Source organism: Heteronotia binoei, chromosome 1 (assembly GCF_032191835.1).
Source record: "Heteronotia binoei isolate CCM8104 ecotype False Entrance Well chromosome 1, APGP_CSIRO_Hbin_v1, whole genome shotgun sequence".
In the NCBI taxonomy this organism is placed as follows: Eukaryota; Metazoa; Chordata; class Lepidosauria; order Squamata; family Gekkonidae; genus Heteronotia; species Heteronotia binoei.
Window position 1 is genome coordinate 244,113,562 of NC_083223.1, and position 23,622 is coordinate 244,137,183.

Sequence of the window (23,622 nt, forward strand, 5' to 3'; positions counted from 1 at the left end):
CCTTGGGCTTCCATGGTGGTCTTCCATTCCAGTACTAGGCTTCTGAGATCTGATGAGATCAGCTCATCCAGGTTGGGATTAACAGACTATGTTGCTGAATTAGAAGTGAACCCCCTGTTTATGCAACGGAAGCTTATCCGGCTTTGAGAAAACCATCCCTTAGCTTAGTTACTTGTTTCCTGCCAACATTGTCCCTTGGGGATGTGTGGGCATCTGTTTTGTTTTTGTACCTTCCTCCTAGACAGTTCTTTTTTTAAAAAAAAAAATGAGTGTGTGTTCATATTCATTGGGAAATGCAAATTAAATGAATACCTCTAAATATACTTCAGCCATTCAGTTGTATAAACCCATGCTGGAGATGTGCACAGGGAACACCCTGCCTCTCCTTGGTGAGGCCCAGTAGAGCGTATGTTTCCTTGAGAACCAGCTGCTTGTACCCACGCATGTGGGGGCAGGGCTTTCTGTTGGCACATGTGACTTTCAGGCTGGCACTGCTGAATGTGTAGAAGTTAAACGCGGCTGCTAACAATTGTGAGGCTGCTACGGATCTTTGGTCCTGAAATGTATTTGAGAGTTGACTTTATCATAAACAAGGAGAAGTAGCAGTCCTCAGATGGAAGCTCTGTGAAGGACATATAGTGAGAGACAGGTAGATCTGTCCCATGACGCACAATTGTGTTTGTAGTTTCTTTTGTTCATTTGACTAGGGTCTCTGCAGGAGGATGTTCTGATAGAGGGTACCTCTTATTTCATATTAGTGGGAATGGTTTTTGTGTTGCAGTGTGGAGGTTTTCACTGCAAGCTTCCAAATCTGGGCATTGCCCTGGGCAGTTCTTCTATAATCTATATTGTTTCTCACGCACCCCGTTTTTGTCATTAGCTTGCAGCTGTTCTCCACGTTCTCTCCTCTCCTTCTGGGATGGCTCTTGGCAGTTCTTTCCAGACTTTATTAGAGTTTCTTTGCCTACCGCTGGGGGTCCTGTCCAAGGGCCCATGACAGTTGACCTTTCTTGCGGCACAGTGGCATCCAGAAATGTCTGGGATGCGGCGGAAGAAGAGGATATGGTGCTGAAACTGGAGCTTTCATTCATGGTGTAGAGTCTCTACAAAACCAGATGTGATATATGTAGTACTAAACTTTCTCCAATTGCAGCAGAGACGAAAATGCAGCATTATTTTAGTTAATCATTTTTTTAAAAAAATCCTGCTTATCTTCATTCAATCAAGGACAGTTTCTCTGTGTTGCTACAGGCATATTTTAGTTAATCTTTGTACTTTTGCTTCTATAGTGATTTCTTCTAATAAGAATTTTTGAATTTTCATGGGAGTTCAGCAGGACATTGTTTAATAATGCAAGGAAAAGTCTTCTTTTCTCTTCTGCTGCCTTGTGTATGTGTGAAAAGTTCATTCAGTTGTCTTGTATGGGTTTGCTTTTAGGAGTTGTAAGCGAAAATGGGATGGGTATTCAAAGGTGGTTGCTGGCCATTGTTTTTGGTTCCTGTGGTGTCTGAATGCTCATTCAAATGCACATCCATTACTCCCTGACTAGCATGTGCCCAGGTTTGTGTATACAGCTGCTGATATTGGATTGTACTGGATGGAATTGGAAGAAGGTTGGCTTGAGATAAGTGTTCACACTAATGGAACTCTGGGTTTCTGTAGAAGAAATTAAATCTTCCCAAGAAAGGGGAAATAAAAAAAAATCTGTAAAGTTTTTGGATGGCTGTGATTTCCATTTGACACTGTTCAGATTCACCAAAACAAACTGGTGATTTTTCAGAGAGCTCTAGGCAAATCTTCTTAACCTGGAGGTGGTGATTTCTGATTCCTTGTCTGTTATTTGCTGAAGCACTCACATTGAAGTTCACCATGCTAAAATAATTTCCCTTGGGTAGCTTCAGCACCTCATCCTTTCTGCTTACTTATTAGAATTCATGTGGAGCTTCTCTAGGCCAATAACAAAACTTGACCCTCCCCCAGAAATGGAACTATTGCAAAGGAAAATTAGATTAAATGGTGGCATTTCATTCCTTCAACCCTATGCATGTTTACTTGGAAGCAATTCCCATTTATTACAAATGGAATTCACCTCTTAGTAGCTGTGGTTAGTAATAATCTTTCTGAGTAATATAGAAATTGCAGGTAGCCATTAGGACCCCCCAGGCAATATTAGGACAGTATTAAGAACTTCATTAAGTAGTGAGCAACCTATTAGCTAAACAGAACTCTTCTTCAGGCTAGATTTCAAAGTGTTTTGTTGAATGTTTGCTCACTTCTTTGTGATGGTTTGGTTTATCCTGATGAATCTCCCCTCAGTGAGTAATTTTATGTACATTTGTTTGAGAAGAGACTCCGTTGCAGTCCAGGTTGTGAGACTTAGGGTTGCTAACATGAGGCTGGCAAATGGCAGGAGTAGGTTTGCCAATTCTGGGTTGGGAAATTCCTGGAGATTTGGAGATAGATACTGGGGAATAGGGTTGCCAATCCTCAGTTTTTTATTTGAACTCTAGTGAGTACTGAACATTGGATAAGAGGTACTTCATACATGGAGCTGCTGCTTTTCTTCCAATCCCCAGGTGGCAGCAGGGGATCCCTTGGTTTGGAGGCCCTCCGCCTGCTTCAGGGTCATCAGAAAGTGTGTGTGTGTGGGGGGGGAGGGAAATGTCTGCTGGGCACATCATTATTCCCTATTCCCATAGGGCATAGTGGAGAATTGATCTGTGGGTATCTGGGACTCTGGGAGGCTGTTTTTGAGATAGAGGCATCAAATTGGCAGCATAGCATTCAGTGCCTCTCCCCAAATCCCCTCCAAGTTTCAAAAAGATTGGAACAGGAGGTCCAATTCTATGAGCCCCAAAAGAATGTGCCTCTATCCTTCATTATTTTGAATGGAGGGAAGGCATTTAAAGGGTTTGTGGTCTCTTTAAACATGATGACCAGAACTCCCTTTGGAGTTCAATTATGCCTGTCACAACCTTCCTCCTGGTCCCCAGATATTTCTTGAATTGAACCTGGCAACCCTACTGGGGAGACTGGAGATTGGCAAGGGGAGGGACCTCACCATGCTGTAATTCTGTAGAGTCTACCCGCCATATACAGCTGGTTTTTTTCAGGGGAAACTGATCTCTGCAGTCTGGAGAACAGTTACAATTCCAGGAGATTTCCAGGCCCCACCAGGAGGTTGGCAAACACAGTGGGATCCTGAGTGAGTGTGTGTGTGTGGATTGCAGTTGTTGAATATTTTTGCAAGTCACATTGTTTGCCTTTCCCTTACCTTTGAATGGAACAAAAATCAACATACTGGATTTTATAACAACTGTTGTCTGCAAGGAAAGGCATTTTTAGGCTCACTTTAAAAAACAACAACATGGCCTGAGGAGGATTAATCTGATTTGAGAAAAGGGGAGGGATCATAGCCATTGAAATTAAAATCTCAAAGACAGAAGAGTAAGTGTGAGCCAGAGGAGAGAGAAAATGGAATTCAACTGTGAGCATAGGGCTGTAGTGAGATCACATAGTGAAAGTGTCTCAGTAGGATGGAGGATGGAGTTAGGAGTTGGAGCACTGCTGTAGATCCCCATTAGGGTTAATCCAGTAATGGAATCAGTTGCAGTCCAAAATTTGAGCTGAGGGGGCTAGAATGAACAGCAGGAAGAGGGGATGCTGGCAAGCTAGGAAAAGCAGCAGCAGTTTGGACAGACAATACTGCCCCCTTTCTTTGCCTCTCTGTAGATTTGAGTGGCTCACTGTAAAGGCACCAGAATACCAATGTGGAAACTCCTACTTCATGTTCTGGCTAATCTTGACAAGTACTAGGTGGAAGACACAGACACTGTAGCATAGATCAAGGGTCCCTAATTTTGCTGAGCCTGCAGGCACCTTTAGAATTCTGATACAGGTTGGTGGGTGCAAGTACAAAATGGCTGCCTGAGTAGGTGCAGCTGACTACAAAATGGCAGCCACAGGAGGCTGAGCCAACCAGAAAATGTCAGGGAGTTGAGGTCATGTTTAACTCTAATAGTAACTCTTCAACATTTTTAGGCAGAAGCTCTGTTTAACAGAATGTCTTTCAAAATTAACATATTATTTTAAAATATTTTCTTGCATATAAATGTAGTAACACAGTGAAGATCCTTGTACTGTGGTGGTATCTGTTGCTGAAGCAACTTTTAAAGAACCTGCACAGCCAATCTGATCTCCATAGGCCAGTCAGAAGCTCCAGAAGTTTTGCTAAAAAATCTTGACTAACACCAGAAGTTGTTGGTGGGCACCATAGTACTGATGGGCAGCACACAGGACTTCTGCTGTAGGTCATGCATGTTTAGGTCCTATCAGTACACACCTCAAAACTTGTATGATGAATTTATGAAGCCTTTTTACCTAGCTGGCATCTGCCTAGACTTCTTTAGGAAGGGCTGACGCTTGCTTTGAGAAAGAAGGCGGTTCTCTGAGACATGGTTGTTTATATGGTGTATGCATTCCATCTTCCATGAGCTAATATCATTATCTCCTTATCTTTGTTGTTGGCAGTGTGTCCAAGATGGCGAGTGTGCTGTCCAGACGGCTGGGGAAGCGATCCCTGCTGGGTGCCCGCATTTCCGCTCCCCCTTTGCTAGGGGATGGGGTTCTTGTGACAACACAAGTTTCATCTTTGCAACCAGAGCTTAGTGAAACATCTTCGCCCCTTGCTTCCTATGAAGATAGCCACTCAAAGGATCAGGCTGAAGAGTCCACCAGTCAGAACCAACACTGGCTGGCACTGCAACCAGGACAACAGGTATCAAAGTGGTTTCTGCTTATGGATGTATTGTAGTCTTGGTGACCTTACACTGAATAAGGGATTCAAAATTCTGTTGTTGGTTCTTTTGTGCTTCTATCTGTTGCTGTAAACTGGGGCACATAACACAGTAGGAAAGAAGTGCAGGTTAAGCAAGATTAGCATTCCACATTTGTAGTTTATTCTCTATGTTTCTGGAGATGTTATGTTTCATGTTGAAATTACGTGGTGTCAGGAAGGAATAGACTGCAAGAGCCTGTATCGCTGGATTTTATGACAAGACACCTTTGGCTTCTTTGGCTTTAGCTGCAGCTGACTGTCTACAAAAACAGTCCGCTCAGAAGTAATCATACCTACACTGAAGGAAACACTGAATAAAATCATTGCAAATTGTACAAAACAGAGCTATGTCCTGAAAGCCTGGCCAAAATAAAATGATCCCCCAACTTTTTAATATCTGCAGTGTTTGGTTTAGATGAGAGGCCTCTTTTCAGACAATGCCAATACCAATTTTGATGTTGGAAGTACTGGATTCAGCAAGGCCAGTAGGGGCTCATTGGATACATCTGCAAGAAAACCAAATAACAAAAAGTCAAAACTTCCAATGGAAAGTCAGAGATAGGGACAGGTTTTCTGATTAAAACAAACAGAATTATGTCTCTTTAATCTCCACTGCATGGTCAGCAGAAATCCCATGGGTGTATTTGCTGATGGAAGTGGGTGGGTGCATTTTGGCAGGTGTAAGACCACCCCCCATTTCATCCCCACTTTGTAGTCTACCCTTCCAGTGAGTAGTATTCATGGGGCTTTCCACACTTTATCATCTTGTCAACCATATGAAGTAGGCTGGGTATGAAGAAAGTGGCTGGTTTAAGGTCACTCTGGGAGGATTTCAACCTGGGTTTTTCCAGTTCAAGTCCCAGTACTTGATCCACTGGCCACCCACTGGTTTCTGTTCTGTTTGCCAGCATATTGGTCTTAGATGGTGGCTGGGCTTACAATAGAACTCCAGGCAAGAGAGATCAGTTCACCTGGAGAAAATGACCATCTTGGAAGATGGATTTTATGGCATTATACCCCATTGAAATCCCTCCCCAAACTTTGCCCTCTTCAGGCTTCACCCCTAAAATCTCCTGGTATTTCCCAAACCAGGCCTGGCTACCCTATGCAGGTGCCATGGTGAAATGGGCCTGGTTTTAGCTTTTGGCAGCCTTTCAACTCCCCTCACAGCCTCATTTCCCATTTTCATAAGAGTTTTATTCATCTTATGCAAGATAAGAAAAGAGGGAGACACTTAAGGCAAAAATTAACTTGAGCATGGGTAGCCTTTTTCAGTTTGTTATGAGCACTCACAAAAAAAGGATGGATTTTGTGAGGAGATCTCTTGTGATTCTGTTTTGTGTGAAGCATTCTGGACTTCGGCAGAGAGATCTCCGAATTGTGCTGGGCTGGCCATTTTCTGTACCTCTTTATCACAGAACTGGTTGTTGCTGCATCCTTGATCTTTCCACATGGTAATTGGAGTTCCCCTATAAATAGGCCCCAAGAATAGCTTTCACAAGTGTGCGCATCTCAGCATAGATATAATTACATTCATAAAAATAGACTTTGGGAAGTTAGGCAATAGCTATCTCCAGTTAGGTCATATTGGAGGGGGTCCAGGGGAAGACCCGTGGGGAGCCTCTCCACAGAGTAGTAGGGGGTGGGGAATGGTTTTGCTGTAAGAAGAAGGCATTCCATCCTTGCCAAATGCACTCTTTTCATTTGCACAATTATAAGCATGTTCGATAAGGAAAAGTATAATCTTTGAAGCCTAATCTGAATATGGTTTGAAGATAGTGTGAAAACAAACTGAAAGCCACATGCTTCTTACAGTACCTGTTGCTACTTGAGCTAGACAATTTGAGTCTAAATACATGTATACCTTGTTAGGCATAACAATCATAGGTATGAAATGTCTATAGCTCCCTGTAACATCCCCATTTATTTAATTCAAAATTTATTTTGAATTTTTTTAAAAAATCTTCCTTTACCTGTGATAACATGTCAGATAAAAATCCCAAGAATGTCTGGTTGGATCAGACTAACAGTCCATCTTGTCCAATATTTTTGCCTCTAATGATTAGTCAGATGTTGGTTTTGGAAAGCGGGGTATCAGCTACTCCTCTCCCTTTTTTTTGGTAGCCGTCAGAGGGAATACTGTCTTTGAACATGGAGACTGCATCCAACTGTTAGAGGTCATGACTATGGTTAGATCTGTCTTCCAGGAACGAGCAGAATTCTTTTCCAGAAGGGACATTGTACAAAAGAGGAAAGTGGATGTACTGAGAAAATGCAAAATAACACCTGTGTTGGAGGATAAATTATTACCTTTAACTGATAGAAAGTTTTCCCTTTGTAGGTTTATGTCTTCTACAATGGGCAAGAAAATGCTGGTCTGGTGGACCACCATGACCCCAAAAGTAATGAAGTGAAGGTGTTGCTCCTGGAGCAGGGGATTCACATCTGCAGGAAAGCCCAGGAAGTGAGGCTAGCTGAGCTCCAGATACCGGCTCTCCCAACTTTTGAGATGGACCATGGAACTCCCACAACAGTGGGCTACAGCACTGTCCCTGTGGCGATGGAACAGTGTCCGACCACAGCACCTGTTGCCACAGCATCTGCTCCAAGACTGGTTTCTAGGAATATTGATGTACCAAAAAGGTGTGTCTGGGGTGGTCTGTCATCATTATGGTCTTCTTTTGTTGGGCCAGCAGAATTACTGGATTTAGAGAATCTTTGCAGTCTTTCTTTCTGAAGCAGCACAGCTATATTATTTTTGAGAGAAGACTTCATATTACCTGCTTAATAAGAAGAGGAAAAACATTAGGAAAACATAATTTCCTTATACTGAATAAATAATGCCTATCTAATGTGCATGCTTTTAAATTTACTTTCAGAGTCTATGAATCAAGGGTCAGGCCTAGCTCATTGCTTGCTGGCCTATCCCAGCCAGCCCATGGCACAGCCAATTAGAGAGGGGCTGGAGGAGGAGAGAAGATTGGCAGCCTTGCAGGAGGGAAGGGAGAGGAGAGAGCAATCACCACTCCCCAGGAATAGGCCAGGTGTGGCTGGCCAGGTGGGGACTGGCAGGCAGGGCTAGATGGATTCTTTAAAGAGGGCTCCTGTAAGAGGCCAGGAAGGAAGGGCACAGCTGTGGGCCAGAGAAGAGCTGATGTCCTTGGACAGAAGGAATTGTGTGAAGCAAACCCACCCTTTTTAGCCTATTTCTGAGGCCTTGGGAGATTCGGCAGGGTGGACCCAACAGGATTGCTGAGGGCTGACCGAAGAAGCTGGAGAGGGGAGGAAAGCCTCATTTAATAAAAAAGAAAGAAAGAAATATGATGAAAATAACAAGCAAATGAGACTTGAACAAGAAGAGTGATCAGCCCTTTCACAAAGTTGTTCAAAGACCCTCTGGAATAAAAATATATTTGGCTTGCTTTGAAAGGCCTGGTGGCCAACCTAGTCTACCAAGGGAGTGAGTTCCACAGGGGGCAGTGATAGGAAAGGCCCTCCCTCAGGTTGCTGCAGGAAGGTTCCATCCAAAGACCACAGACTTTTATAAAGTTTGTTAACTGCTTTTTTGGTAAGAACCATCCAACTCAATGCAATGTACAATCAATGAAAAACTGCTTCTCTTCCAAAACCTGTAAGAGACCCAATAGTCTTCTCTGCCTTTGGGTTGCTGGGGGAAGACCAAACATCTTTGTAGGGATGCTCATCTAGTACTACTAATTTTTTTTTTCCATTGGAATCCCTGATAGGTTTTTGAGGAATCTCAGGGTTTCTTAACACAGTTTAAAAAAACAACAACACTGCTCAGTTTTTACAGGTCAGATTGTTACTTTGATGTGAAATTTCTGCTTGTCTGTTTTCTTTTTTTCTCCCCAGAGTATATGCAGATTTACTTAGAATGTCCTTGGTTAAGGCCTATTACTTAATTCTGGTGTACAAACCTGGAATCTCCCAAGAAATCTCTTAACTCTCTGACCCAACTAATGCTTTATATTTAAAATTGGCAGTGAAAAAACCATACATGCTGTCGACTGATTTCCAGGTACTCAGTGTTCCAAAGACCTGCTCTTGGGGGCTGTTTGGACTAACTGCTTGAATAATTCATTATGCTAAAAGCATGTTTTATAGATCTTTCTTAGCCCTCCTGGAGAAGCAAGAGAATGGAACTCCTACAGTGCCATCCTAAATGGAGTTATTCCCTTCTAAATCCACTGACTTCAGTGGGATTAGACAAGTCCAACTCTGCTTAAGGCAACACTGCTGTCTTAGTACAAAAATCCAAGCTGTGTACATTTTTCTGCCTGTATTTAAAAAGGGTCCTGGACTTGATTTGACCTTGCTGATTTTAGAGCTGTCCCTTAAAGCTTATTCCTAAATGTGTGCTAAAAGCAAAAGAATTTTTAAAAATCAAGATGCTTTATTGGAAGACTGTTTTTTTAACAATGAATTCCTGCACTGGGGAGTGTTAATGGTTCCAGTAGATCTGTAATACAATCCACCTGAAATACTTCCTATAAGAGCCCATTGCAATAAACAGGAGCTTCACAGGATGCTGTGGAGGGACTTGAAATCAGCTTTCCCAAGCCCAGTGCTGTATCCACCAGAAGACATTGGTCTCTTGTTCTAGGGAGCTTACTGTTTTTCTTCCTCCCATTGCAGGAAATCGGATTCTGCAGTGGACATGGATGAGATGATGGCCGCAATGGTCTTGACCAGCTTATCCTGCAGTCCAGTTGTCCAGAGCCCCCCTAACAGCGACACCAGCATCCCTGGTGAGTGTGCTGCAGCAGCTGTTCAGCTAGGGAAAGCCTATTTCTGCATGCACAACGAACAGTGCAGTGACATAAATTCTAGAGATGTCAGCAAAATACCTTGGCCGCTTAACTCAAACTGATTTGGGAAATTTCAATCCCTCTCTGCTCCCTCGATGTTGTTCCTGGATTTGGTAGTCCAGAGCCCTCTTGCCTGTTGACTTCCTTCCTTCCCGTGGACAATTTGCACACTGCTGGAGCCAAAAATGCAGTGAGCAGTAGATACTGCCTGTTTTTTTTAACAATGAATCCTTGCATTTGGGAGTGTTAATGATTGCAGTAGATCTGTAGTACAATCCACCCCAAATACTTCCTATATTAGCCCATTGCAATAAACAGGAGCTTCCCAGGATGCTTCTTTCATTCTATTGCCCTGAGGTAAGGGCAGAAGAAAGTCAGACGCCTCTAGTATTTATACCAGGCTTTACCAATACAGAGGCTGCATACTGCCAGCCAGTCAGAGCTCATATTGCAAGCCTCTGTTTGCTTTTGCAGCTGAAGAACAGGTGTCCCATCCTTGGCCTGTTACATTTCAAGCCCTGCTATATTTCCTCTCAGCCCCTTTCTTCCACTTTTCCCAGCCAGTGTCTACTCCTGTTTCTTAAACTACCTAGGCTTCTGACCTCCAGGTTCCTTGTCCCACTCCCCTAGCCTCCCCCTCCTCTTTTGCTGTGAGGCAAATTGAGGCAGTTGCCTTGGGGACAGTTTTGGGTGTCAATAAAAGCAGCAGACCAGGAGGCAGGTGGCTCTCACCCACAGGACACAATACATTGGGGAAGCACTCTGTATATGTCTAAATGTGTATGTTATGTCATTAAAGGTCTGTCATTAAAGGATGGACGTTCGGGAAGCTCTCCTGTGCAAGCCCCACTGATATGAATAGGAGTTGTGCCAGATTTCAGCAGGGCTTGTTCATGAGAAGTCTTACCTAGAGCATTTGTGACCCATGTTGCTTAGCAGGAAGAGGTGATGCTATCCAGGTTTTCCATCTCTAGCCACAGATTGTCTGGCTCTGTATGACTTCTTCCTCTTCTCCACCCCAAGCTTGCCTCATGTATCTGTCTGTTCTGCCCTTCCTCCCAGGGAAGTATGTATGGCTCTTCCTTTTATAACCTTACAACAACCCTGTTGAGGGAGCTTAGAACAAAAAATAGGGAGTGTGGTTTCCCAGTAAGCTTCACTACTCAATGGAGAATATGAACCTATGCTTTCTGGTTCTAATCTGACACTGTCTAGTATCCCATTCTGGCCGTCAGCCAATGAGCTGAGAGACAGTTTGGATAGAGTGATGTGCAATGCTGGTGAATGTGGACATGTTAGGTCATCATGGCAATGCAAGTGTGGGGGGGGGAGTTCTTTGCAAGGTGCTTAAACCTTCCCTCACAATTCCTCTCTTTGGGCCTTCATCCCCAAGTACCACCAGACTTACTTCTCATCTCAGAACCATTTTTTTGGGAGGGGAGGGGGAATGAGAAAAATGGCCAGTAGGGAGTAAGGAATTGTCAGATGGGGCAAAGACTTTGCTTCCTGCCTTCCTTGGGCTTCTGATTCCTCTCTGAAAATGACCCCTATATTAGCTATAGGAGGTGGACTCAGGGTTAGGGACTCTATGCCTTGGAATGTCTCATTCTGGCCTAATTTCAAGCAAGGTAGGAGAGCAACTGCAAGCGTGGAAGGAAGAACGCTTTCCTTAGAGGGGAAAACCCACCCCTGTAATCTGTGAGGAACTTGTGAGTCAAATCCCTTAAGGTTGCTGTTCGTGGCAATCCATTCTGTCTCCTCTGCAGCTGCCAGACAGCTAGCTGCCTAGAAAGGCAGCTGACTGAATGAGGGATGCCGTCTGCATTCCCAGAGAGAGCGAGAGACACGGGACAAGAAACCTGACCCACCGCTGCTTTCCAGTCAGTTGCTCAGACCTATTACGGGAGTGGCGGGCACGGGAGCACCAAGGAGCCGGTGCCTTTATTTAGAGGCGCTTCCCGTTTCTCCGGAGAGTTGCCTTGGATCTGAGAGCATAAAAATAGCATCCTGCCACCGTGGGAAATGAAAGAGTCTTGCAGCTGAATGTGGCAGCCAGGCCTGTGGATCAGCTGCAGGCTGTGTTGTCAGTGATGGACGGGAAAACACAATGGAAATGGGGTGGGGGACACATTTTGCTCTCTTGTTTCCAGCTGCATACTTTAATTATACCAATTAATTTGATGAAAAAAGATGCCAGTTTCTATCGTGTCTCCCCTAGTGAGACTAAGGAAGCATAACTCTGGCTTGGCATGCTGTCTGAGCTGACCATGATTGGCTGAAAAATCCCAAATTGGAAACCGTGATATGAAGTGGGTTTGCAGACCATAGTTTTGCTGAGTAAGATTTGGCACAATAATAGCGCCTAGTATGTTTGTACAGCTGTTTCAGTATTTGTAGCACGTCAAATCCTTGCAGTAATCCTTGCAACAGCCTTCTGAGGTAGTCCAGTATTATAATTGTCCTATTGCAGAGACATAGAGAGAGAGAAAGAGAGCAACTTGCCTGAAATCACTGAGAGTATTTGGGGCTGAGATGACATTTGAACTGGCAGCCTCCCAGATCACAGCTCAGTCTCTCAGCTGTCATGTCTGAACTGGTAAACTGAGAGTGAAGTTTAAAGCGGAGGGAATGGGAAATGAAAGCTGGCATGCAGCTTTAAGCTACATTTACCTGTTGTACGTTTAGAAGCTTCAGGTGTACTTGGAGTTCTAACATAAGTTGAACTTAGAGGAGCTTGCTTTTGGCCTGTTTTGTTCTGGTCTCAGGCCTGGTGTTGGGACTGAGGCAACATTGGTTATTCTGGTGGAGGTTCTCCGGTTACAACTGGCCATGGGTAATGCATACCTTTTGGTCCTGCTCGATTTATCTATGGCCTTTGACACAGTTGGCCAGTCTTATCTTGCTGGAGCAGTTGGAAAATAGAGTTGATGAGAAGGGAACAGTATTTCATTTACTGAAAATATTTATACCTGGCATTTCTCCCAAAAAAGAAGGTAGCGTTGGTGGTTTCAATCATCTGATGTCTACTGCAGCTTCAGAGACTTGTCACTGAGAATGCCAGTTTGGCATCTCACTTGTGGAGTGCCACAGGGTTCTGTCCTTCCTGCAGTAAACATACCACTAAGTGTCATTATCCTGTAGATTTGGTTTGTGAGAAGTGAGGGTCCTAGCTGTCTGTTGGGCCTAACCCTTAGTGTTGCTAGCCCTCAATAGCCCCAAATCAAGAAGGGATGAGTGGTCATAGGTAGCCTGTCCCTGCTGATCTTGCTGGCTTCAGCTTCGTGTCTGCACAGCCTGGAGCAGGTAGCAGGGAACCTTCTCAATGGACTCCTTCTGGGACCTTTTGAAGTCAGCATGGCAAACTTTGAATGCCTACCCACTGCTTTGGGCCTATCATGAATGGTTGGTGTCCCTCCATGTGCGGTTGCATGGAAGAATATTCCATTTCACTTGCAGTCTGATGCAGGTTTACCAAAATGGTGTGAACTAAGCCATGTTTGATATAAAAGAAATAACTCCCTCATTTGTTGGTTTGGATGTATACATCTGATGTAAAATGCAAGGTGTTGTACTTAGGTAGCACATATTTGTTTAGTAGAAATAAAGGCATTGCATAGCTCAGGGGTGGCCAAACTGTGGCTCGACAGCTACATGTGCCTCTTTCACACATATTGTGTGGCTCTCAAAGCCCTCACTGCCCTGTTGACTGGCTTGGAGAAGGCATTAGTCTCTTTAAATCACTTCTCCAAACCAAGCCAACTGGCAATGTGGAGAATGCATTTAAAATTAACATTGCCTTCTTTCCACCTCTCCCCATCTCTTTTCTTTCTTTCTTTCTTTCTTTCTTTCTTTCTTTCTTTCTTTCTTTCTTTCTTTCTTTCTTTCTTTCTTTCTTTCTTTCTTTCTTTCTTTCTTTCTTTCTTTCTTTCTTTCTTTCTTTCTTTCTTTCTTTCTTTCTTCCTTCCTTCCTTCCTTCCTTCCTTCCTTCCTTCCTTCCTTCCTTCCTTTCTTTCTTTCCTTCCTTCCTTCCTTCCTTCCTTCCTTCCTTCCTTCCTTCCTTCCTTCCTTCCTTCCTTCCTTCCTTCCTTCCTACCTACCTACCTACCTACCTACCTACCTACCTACCTACCTACCTACATCTGGCATTCATGTCTTGTGGCTCTCAAACATCTGATGTTTATTCCATGTAGCTCTTATGTTAAATCAGTTTGACCACCCCAGCATAGGTGAAGCAGATCAGGCAGTCACGTGGAGACTGTGACTGGCTCAGTGGTAGAGCATCTCCTTTGCACACAGAAGGTTTGGTCCCCAGCATCTGCATTTAAAGGATCTCATATAGCAGGTGCTAAAAAGCTTCATTTAAAAAAAATATATGGTAATCCCCTGTGCAAGCACCAGTCGTTTTCACGGCAGACTTTTTATGGGGTGGTTTGCCATTGCCTTCCCTGGTCATCTACACTTTCCCCCCAGCAAGCTGGGTTCGCATTTTACCGACCTCGGAAGGATAGAAGGCTGAGTTAACCCTGAGCCGGCTACCTGAACCCAGCTTCTGCTGGGATCGAACTCAGGTCGTGAGCAGAGAGTTCGGACTGCAGTACTGCAGCTTTAGCACGCTGTGCCACAGGGCTGCTAAAAAAAGGGAAAGCTTCATAGGAAAGGACTTTTTTGTATAACTTCTATTTTTTTTTTTAAGGATATCAACAAACTGGCTGGGGCCAGGCAACACACAGAATTTCTGAGCATGGGTTTCTTCTGTTCACCTTAAGAAAGATCTTAATTTTTCAGCTTTCTTCTGTCCCTAACGTTCAGAATTTTTGCATTAGACTCTTAAACTGACATATATTGCATCTAGCCTGTGCTTTCAAAAACACAGTTCTTGGCCGAATGACCTGGATTCTGCACACTGAATGGAAATAAGAAATGCACAAACATGTTAGCTTGCAATCTAAATGTTATCTGCAGGTTTTCAGTTGTGGGCAGGAAGCTACAAAACTCATTATTTATTATTATTATTATATTAGATTTGTACAGTCTGTACCTTCACCCCCATGGCCTTTGGAAGTTCAGCTCATCCCCTCTTTGAAACTTTATCTGGTGATGTGCACATGTTTTCATGTAGCTCCACAAAAACGTTATAAGAATTGGCAGATACGGCACACATTGCTATGAGTGTGGGCTGGAGCTTAACACCCACCCACCCCGCCCTGGTACCCTGTTAGTGTGATGCAGTTGTTCATGCCTGTTACTATCTCTCTTTCTGTGCCTCAGCATCCCAAGCAGCGTGTGATGTGTGGAAAGAGAGTGGCGATATGTCGGACGGTGGCAGCAGCACCACCAGTGGGCACTGGAGTGGTGGCAGTGGCATCTCCACCCCTTCACCTCCCCACTCTGAGGCCAGCCCCAAGTATGCAAGCGAGGCCTTCAGTTCCCCTCGGGCTGATGACGGCTTTGAGACGGACTCGGATCCTTTTGTCTTTGAGGAGCCTGCTCCGAGGAAAAGAAAGGTGTGGAGAGTAGAAACAAAAATGGGAGAGGGGCACGTGGAATTCTCTTTTGTCCCCTAGATCTTTTGGAGAGGTTAATAGATTAATAAATTTTACAATTAATTAAAAAAAAAATAAGGAGTTCTGTGGAAATAGAGATGGGAGCTGGGGATAGGAGTGTTGACTTCTCTTTTGTCTCCTAGTCTAGGAGTCCTAGATCTTTCGAAGAGGTTAATAAATTAATAATTCTTACAATTAATTACCAAAATGAGGAGTCGCAGTTAAATTCTTGCTGCCCCAATTTGAATTTTCCCCAGAATAATGTAAGTTTTTTTTGGTGGCTGGGGTGGGTGGGCAGGAATTAATGTTTCCCTGATATTATGGGGATAGTATCTTTAAGAGTAAGGGAAATTCTTGCTCCTATAGATAGATATTTGGGGTAACTTGAGGGCTTGGCCACATGCTGACCCTGATCTATGTTTCTTCTAGAATTCTGTGAAGGTGATGTACAAGTGTCTGTGGCCCAGCTGTGGCAAAGTCCTTCGCTCCATTGTCGGGATCAAGAGACATGTGAAGACTCAGCACTTGGGGTAAGGCCTCCAATTCCAGTTTAAGCTGCAGTCACAAAAACCGCAGTGGATAAATTCCTGCAAGTTGTCATTCAGAAGGGTGGGACTTGACCCAGCCCATCACAGCCAGGCTGAGGCAGTGGGCAGTCTTACCATAATCCAGTTCTAGATTGATCCAGGTGGGCAGCCGTGTTGGTCTGAAGCAGTAGAACAGATTTTGAGTCCAGTGACTCCTTCAGGACTAACAAAAGTTTATTCAAGGTATGAGGTTTCGTGTGCACACACATTTCTTTGGACACATAGAAATGGAAACCAACTTTTGTATATATAGGCACATTCCTCTACATAGATGAACAGCAAATTAGCATGCAACTTAATGAAGATGTTTTGATATATGCAAAGACTAAATACCAGTCCTAGATCATGTGTGTTCACCCCCACCCCATTTTGAGTTAGCTATTTAAAAACATTTATTAACCTTATGCAGCTCAAGGTGACTTATAATATAAATAAAATACATATGTACATAAAATAGAGTACATTAAAATGGTGGTGGAAAAGTGCCATCAACTCTCAGCTGACTTAGGGTAGCCCTGTAGAGTTTTCAAGGCAAGAGATGTTCAGAGTTGGTTTGCCATTGTCAGCCTCTGCGTAGCAACCCTGGTGTTCCTTGGTAGTTTCCCATCCAAGCACTAACCAAGGCTGGTCATGCTTAACTTCTGAGATCTAATGAGATAACATAGGCCCGAATAACACCCAGATCCCAAGCTTGAGCCTAGGCCGCAAAGGTTTTGGTTCAGGCCTTTGAAATTCAAGGTATGAACAAGAGAGAAATACTTTGCTTTTTCCTTCCAAGGAAGGTCATATTTTGTGAGGGTCCCAGGATTCACTGTTCTGCTTTCTTGCAAGGAAATAGGTCTCTTTCTGGTGGTTAGAGTGATTGGATCTGGGAGGATCCAGGATTGAGTCCCCATTCTGCCATGGAAGCTTACAGGGAGACCTTGCACCAGCCACTCTCCTTCTCTTTCAGCCTAACCTACATCACAAGGTTGTCCTCCATTTTATCCTTAAAACAATTTTGTGAGCTGGGATATAAATACTAGCTTTACCTCAGTAACTGACCTCAGGCACTCTAAGGCCGCAGGACACTTAGTCTTAGATCCAGGATAGCTGCCTGCATTCCTGACATGGCTTTGACAGCATCCCTTATACACACATGATACAAGCATGCACAATCAATGTGCATAAAAGGGAGCCAGATAGTGCCCCCACGATTCTCCTCCTTTCTAACTCGCAGCCTGCCATCACCATAGAGCCTACATATGTGCAACCTTATGTTGCTTTTCCAGGGCTTTAGAAGACACTCTATGGCAGGGGTGTCAAACATGCAGTTTGGGGGCCAAAACAGGCCCCTGGAGGGCTCCAATCAGGCCCCTGAGCAACTAGCTGTCATCTGCTTCCTTCTCCCTATATCTTGCTTCCTTCTGCATAACAGCTTGCTTTGTAAAGCTTGCTCAATCGCGCAGGAGCTACAGAGCAAAGCCTCAATTTTCTCCATTGACTGAGGCTCTTCTCTTGGGGAGGGTGGGGGGGAGGGAGAGCTTGCTTTACCAGGCTCTCTCAATTGCACAGCAGAGCTACTGAGCCAAGCCTCTCTTCCTTCTATTGGCTGAGGCTCCTCCTCCACCCAAGTCCCCTGGGGAAGGAAGGAAAGAGCCAGAGCTTCCTTTGCCCTGGTTCCTATGGGAGAAATACAAAGAAAGCATCTTTAAGACCAGTGAGTGCTAATGTTTTAAGTATGTTTAAAAGTTTTTTAAAAATATATCTGTGTTTGTGTTCTTTATAAAATTTATATCTCTGCTACCTAATCTTAAATAGGTACACACATGGCCCGGCCCAACGTGGCTCGGCCCAACAAGGTCTCATTTTTGTCAGATCTGGCCCTCATAACAATTGAGTTTGACGCCCCTGGTCTATGGGATGTAGGGCCACTGGGTGTGATCCTGCTCCCCTGTCTACACCCATTGCCTAGACACACTTCTGTTGAATGCAAAGGGCTACTATTGTGCTGACATTTTAATCTGGTTTATGTATTCATGAGTTCTTAAAGGTTTTACTTTCCAGTGTGGTTGTGGATACAGCTTGGGTTATCAGAGCTACTTTTTCAAGCTGTGCTTTTGGTGTGATGTAGAGGGGGGCCCTCTGGTGGGGAGGATGTGTTATTTTCCTTTTAGGTGCTAGAATAAAACTGGTTTGGCTGATTAGACATACCTATGCAGCCAAAAACCAGATGTTCTGTGTTGTCCTTTTACTTGTAAAGGCACAGTCCATTTTGTCTTAGGGACCTGGGTCAGGATTTCCTCCATATCCCTTTTTCTTCTTTGATGCTTCGTTAGTTTCCTGGCTCTTTAGCACCACTGACTCTTCCCACACGCAGATCTCTTTTGAGCGATTTCTTTATCCTGGCTGCAAAATTCCCACTTTCTACCTTGCCTGTCCAATCCTCTCCAACACACAGTCATGTTTGTATCACACAAAACTGACTTTCCACTTCCATGACAGCAACTGGACTGACCTTTTTATTGGCGGGGGGCAGTGTTATGTGTTTGCATATTCTACATGCAAAGCATATGCCTTACTCATGAGCAACAGCCTCACCCTCTTTCTAGCTTCCCTTCTGTGGCTCATGTCAAAGTGCACTGATGCAGCCATGTCTCAGAAATATCAATCAAGAAACACAGTCCCATCTTTCAGCCCCAACTGGCTGGGAACCAGAGAGGATGGGTGATTGAAGATCATATGATCTGTTGCAGGGATCCCCAACATTATATCCATGGGCACCATGGCACCTGCTGGCACCTTTTAGAAAGCAGGCAAGGTCTGGTGGGGCTTTTGCTCACCAGGGCTTCTGATTGGCCATTGGAGATGTGACTGGTTGTGCAGTTTCCCCCCAAAAAAATTGTTCCTTTAAAAAAGGCTTTCTGTTAATCAACAACAACAACAAATTTTATTTGTATCCCTCCCTCCCCGCCGGAGCAGGCTCAGGGTGGCTAACAACATAGTTCAGGGTTGATTATACAAATGGATAAAATTACATTAAACATTATAAGCGTTTAATCAAAGCTTCTGTCAGACATGTTGAATAGTTAGAGTTATACAGAACCTCACTCCCTGACATTTTATGGTTGTCTCCTGTGGCAATCATTTTTTTCATTGGCCCTGCCTCTGGTGGCAGCCATTTTGTGGTTGCACACAGCACTGTGTGCCAGAATTTCAAAGTTGTCCCACAGGCTCAGAAAGATAGGGGACCCCTGATCTACCAGTTGTCCTGTAGCAATAAGGAGAATGCCTGTGCATTTTTTTTTTTTTTAGTGCTGGGTGAAGAGGACCTCTCCTTTTAATGCAGGAAAGAGATGTCTTTGTACTGAATATCCAAAAGTTTGGAAAACTAACCCAGGGACAGTATTGTTGCCTGAACTTTCTCTATCCCTTAAGCATGTCTTTCTTCCTCCATCTGCTGCAGGGATGGGGCCAACTCTGACCAGAGGAAGAGGGAAGAAGACTTCTATTACACTGAAATGCAAGTGAAGGAGGAGGCACCACCTGAGCCCACAGGGACTGTTGCCAACCCCTCTTCAGACTCCACCCCCGTTATCATCCAGCAGGCTCCATCCAAGCCCGAGACCCTCATTCCAGATCAGGCCACCCCTTTGGAGTCTCCCTTGGCCAGCAGTGCCCTCAGCCAGTCTGCTCCCAGTTCTTTTTGGCATATCCAGGCTGACCATGCATACCAGGTGGGTACAGAGAGTAGCATGTTATTGAGGGCGGTAGGGTGTCTGCAGAAGGTGGACCGTGCATGGACCCCCTGTGTGCTTGAACTCTGGTTGAAACCTCAGTCCTTTCCTCTCTGCCCCTATTCCCATCTGGAAAAGGGTTGCTTTTGGTCAGTCTCCGCCAGTTCACACCCCATCAACTTGTATTTATATAGTATAATTCTTTGCACTCTATTTTACCACCATGGCTGGAGTTGGCGGTGGGGGGGGGGGGGGAGGAGTTGCATTTTTGTCAAGACTCCACAGTGTCTGTGTAATGATGTCTTCTGTGTTTGTTATAATACCTCCAAAGCCCACATGAACTCTACCATTGGTTAGGCCTTTACAGTCATTGCATCATCTCATGCCTGTGGCCTTCTCTCTGTAATTAATTAGAAAACAATGTGAAGCTTTACTTTTTTACAACACCAAAGTCTTTATAACCTGCATGGTTGCTCTGCCTCTGGTTTATTAATTTGCTGGCTTTTAAACATAACATTTGTATCAATGTGGGAATAATAGGATATTGGGAATTTTTGGAAACCAGCAATCTTTGAAACTCCTCAAAAGTTTCAAATGTGAGTCCCTGGAGAGCTGCTGCCAATCAGAGTAGACAATGCTGTCCTTGGTAGATCAAGAGTCTGACTCAGTCAAAGGCAACTTCATGTATGTCAAGACGGTTATCTAAGTAATTAACGTGCCATGATTCCACAAACAACCGTTTTTCTATGTGAGGGATGAGACCATCTCCAAATATGGCACTGTGGTTATATAATACACCTTTCTGCTCTTTTTGCTTGGTACTAACTGTACACATCTTTTGGCACCTAGCCAGGTAGGCTTGCCACCTGTTCTTTATTTCAAAGAATGGTTCCTTATTTAGCATTTAATAGAAATACTTATGAAAAAGATGAATCATAACTGCAAAAACCAACTAGAATACATTGGAAGAGCGGCATATTCTAGTCAAGTGCTGTTAATGTTCTGATGCGTAAGATGTCGGTTTTTAAGGGCCCTACAACATATTCCTTCCTTGGAAACTCTTCAGATGGGAAACTTAAGACCTAGGTATTTTTGTCTAATCACCACTTAAATAAGTAGATTTATTTCTTCCTTGGGAAATTGTTGGCATTAGCAAATTGGAATCCAGATTGTTTTACGGTATCTGAATTTTCATTGTTTCTACTAATTCTAGAAGTTTAGTTCTCTAATTATTAGTACTTTTATGAGATGCTTTGTCATTTTTTTCGTGCTTGATTGCTATTTGAGTAAGTTGTATATTTGAGCAAGTGTGTGTCTGGATGTAAACTGTTTATTTGTATTGTTATAAATCACCCCATGCATGAAAGCAGAGAGGTGGCATCAGTATTTTAAATAAACATGTTCCATGTTTGGCTGTCTAGCTGAAAGGTAGCTTTTCTGCATCATAACAGAAATGGACATTGCCTTTTTGAGTTATAAGAACCTCTCAAATGTCCCAAATCCACTGCTTTTCTTATGCTTTTAGGACTCTTTCCATAACATTCTGCGCACATGTTAGCGGCAGTACATTTGCCTTTTGATATTTTAATGCCGAAAGCGGAATCCTTAGACTGTGGTTTGGTTAGTCTCTACATCTGAAACAAGATGTTAAAACTTTTTCACCTTTAAATATATACAGCCTCCCATCCTAAACCTCTTCAACTGGGTGAAAATAAAGAACTTGAAGTGTTAAAAATAAAAGAGCTGTATGTCTTGTAAATAGAGCGATCCTAAGAACACTTTGTTGTGGGAGTAAACCTTCTTGAATAGGATACTGCATAGACCTGCTGAGGATAGCTCTCAAGATGGCAGCAATAGGGAGGTACGGTTGGCTGCTTAATGTACCATTTGCCTTTGTTTTCTTTGCAGGCTTTGCCATCCATTCAGATCCCTGTCTCCCCACACATATTCACTAGCATCAGCTGGGCTGCTGCCACATCCACCATTCCAACCCTCTCGCCGGTGAGTCTGGCTTTTTGTGTTGATGAGGGCAGGAGTCTTGATGCAGAGCTCCAGTTCAATGCAGAGACCCATTTAAGAAATGTGTCTGGTGAAAGGCAGCAGGTTTGTGTGTTTTGGTTGCAAAGAACTGAACTACTGGTTAATTGGTTTTGGCTATAGTGCACAAATGCCATTCCTTTATAGGAATCCCACCCACCCTCTGAACTGCTGTTTGCTCTAGTTGTGGGGTGAGGAAGGCAATTACCCATATTATGCTTGGATCCAGTGAAGTATTTCTGTATAGGGAAGAAGTTTTGCTGACCACTTTCTCACATTCCCCCATGTGGCAACCCCAAATGCTATGGACATATGGAACTATGGACATACGAAGCTGCCTTATACTGAATCAGACCCTTGGTCCATCAAAGTCATTATTGTCTACTCAGACTGGCAGCGGCTCTCCAGGGTCTCAAGCTGAGGTTTTTCACACCTATTTGCCTGGACCCTTTTTTGGAAATGCCAGGGATTGAACCTGGGACCTTCTGCTTACCAAGCAGGTGCTCTACCACTGAACCACCGTCCCTCCCTTACCAAGCAGATGCTCTTCTTTGGGGTCCCCTGTTACCCTGGAACAGCTGTTTAGGGGGGCATTTTGAGATGCAACAAGAGGGGAGAAGTGATATAGTTGTTGTCCACAGGTGGAAACTCTTCCACTCATGTAAATGTTCCACTGGATCCAAGCATATGTCTTTTTTCCCCCCTCTGCAAGATGCTAGTTGGAGAATAGGAGTGGGATTTCTACAAAAAGAATATTTATTTATTTATTTATTTCGACTTATATCCCGCCCTCTCCGCAAGTGGACACAGTTGGCTTCCTCTGTGTAGCTGTCCTTTCAAATCCTGCCCACCGTCACGTGCTTTTAACTTATAAAAGATGTCAGGAGATCTGAAGAACGCTGATTTCCCATACAGTATGGCTCTAAGGGGGTCCTGATAACGATCTGGAATTGTTTCTTATTACTTCATTTATATCTAATTTCCCCAGCCCCCCCTTCCCAGCAACTTTGAATCAGTTTACAACACTAAGGATGTAAACCAGATATTATGGTGAAACAATAAGAACTGACCCCCCAAGCTTCTTGGTTGCAGGTTCGAAGCCGGTCCCTGAGTTTCAGTGAGCAGCAGCAGCAGCAGCAGCCGCCACCCATTCTGAAATCCCACCTGATTGTTGCGTCTCCTCCTCGGGCACCCAGTGGCACCAGGTAAGAAGCTACCGAGAGGCTGGCCATGATGTCCTTGGTGGGCTACAAATAATATTATTGAAGAAATCCTATTTGTTTTCTTGCCCTGGGGGGGATGGCATTGATTTTTTTTTTGTGTGTGTGTGTTTTTAAACACTTTGTTGGCATTCAAATGTCCAAACAAAACTTAAGTTTGTCTGTGATGTGCACAAACATGGTTAGGCTCACATGTCCCCTCCTTTGGGTTGGCAGCAGGTGTGCAGAAAAATGCCATGTCCCTTTATGTATATATGTGCTGTCTGACTATAACCAATGACATGGGATGGAGAAAGTAGAGAAAGAAGTACTTTTCTCCCTTTCTCACAATACAAGAACTCGTGGGCATTCGATGAAATTGCTGAGCAGAAAGGTTAAAACGGATAAAAGGAAGTACTTCTTCACCCAAAGGGTGATTAACGTGGAATTCACTGCCACAGGAGGTGGTGGCGGCCACAAGTATAGCCACCTTCAAGAAGGGTTTAGATAAATATATGGAGCACAGGTCCATCAGTGGCTATTAGCCACAGTGTGTGTGTGTATATAAAATTTTTTGCCACTGTGTGACACAGAGTGTTGGACTTGATGGGCCGTTGGCCTGATCCAACATGGCTTCTCTTATGTTCTTATGACTCTTGGTGACCCCAGCAAGGGGCTTTCAAGGCTAGTGAGAAGCAGAGAGTGCTTGCTGTTGCACTCTTCTGTAAATGTTCCACTAGATCCCAGCCTATGTCTCCCAAGTATTTATTTATTTATTTAATGGACTTATATCCCGCCCTTCTCACCAAAGTGTCTCAGGGCGGCTCACAACATAATGATTCATACAGTTCCATTTAAAACATTTACAGATACA

At 43.9% G+C, this 23,622-nt stretch overlaps 1 protein-coding gene across 2 annotated transcripts in view; it reads left to right on the plus strand.

The window, feature by feature from the left end:
• The window catches only part of ZNF395 (zinc finger protein 395), a 51,197-nt gene that overhangs the window by 17,375 nt on the left and 10,200 nt on the right, over positions 1-23,622 (plus strand). For both annotated transcript variants that reach the window (XM_060250386.1, XM_060250394.1), the window contains exons 2-9: positions 4,531-4,777; positions 7,179-7,480; positions 9,494-9,606; positions 14,935-15,170; positions 15,639-15,739; positions 19,242-19,512; positions 21,421-21,513; positions 22,642-22,754. In XM_060250386.1, coding sequence (XP_060106369.1) covers positions 4,541-4,777; positions 7,179-7,480; positions 9,494-9,606; positions 14,935-15,170; positions 15,639-15,739; positions 19,242-19,512; positions 21,421-21,513; positions 22,642-22,754 — 1,466 coding nt within the window. In that variant the 5' untranslated portion in view covers positions 4,531-4,540. The remainder of the gene's footprint in view (positions 1-4,530; positions 4,778-7,178; positions 7,481-9,493; positions 9,607-14,934; positions 15,171-15,638; positions 15,740-19,241; positions 19,513-21,420; positions 21,514-22,641; positions 22,755-23,622) is intronic.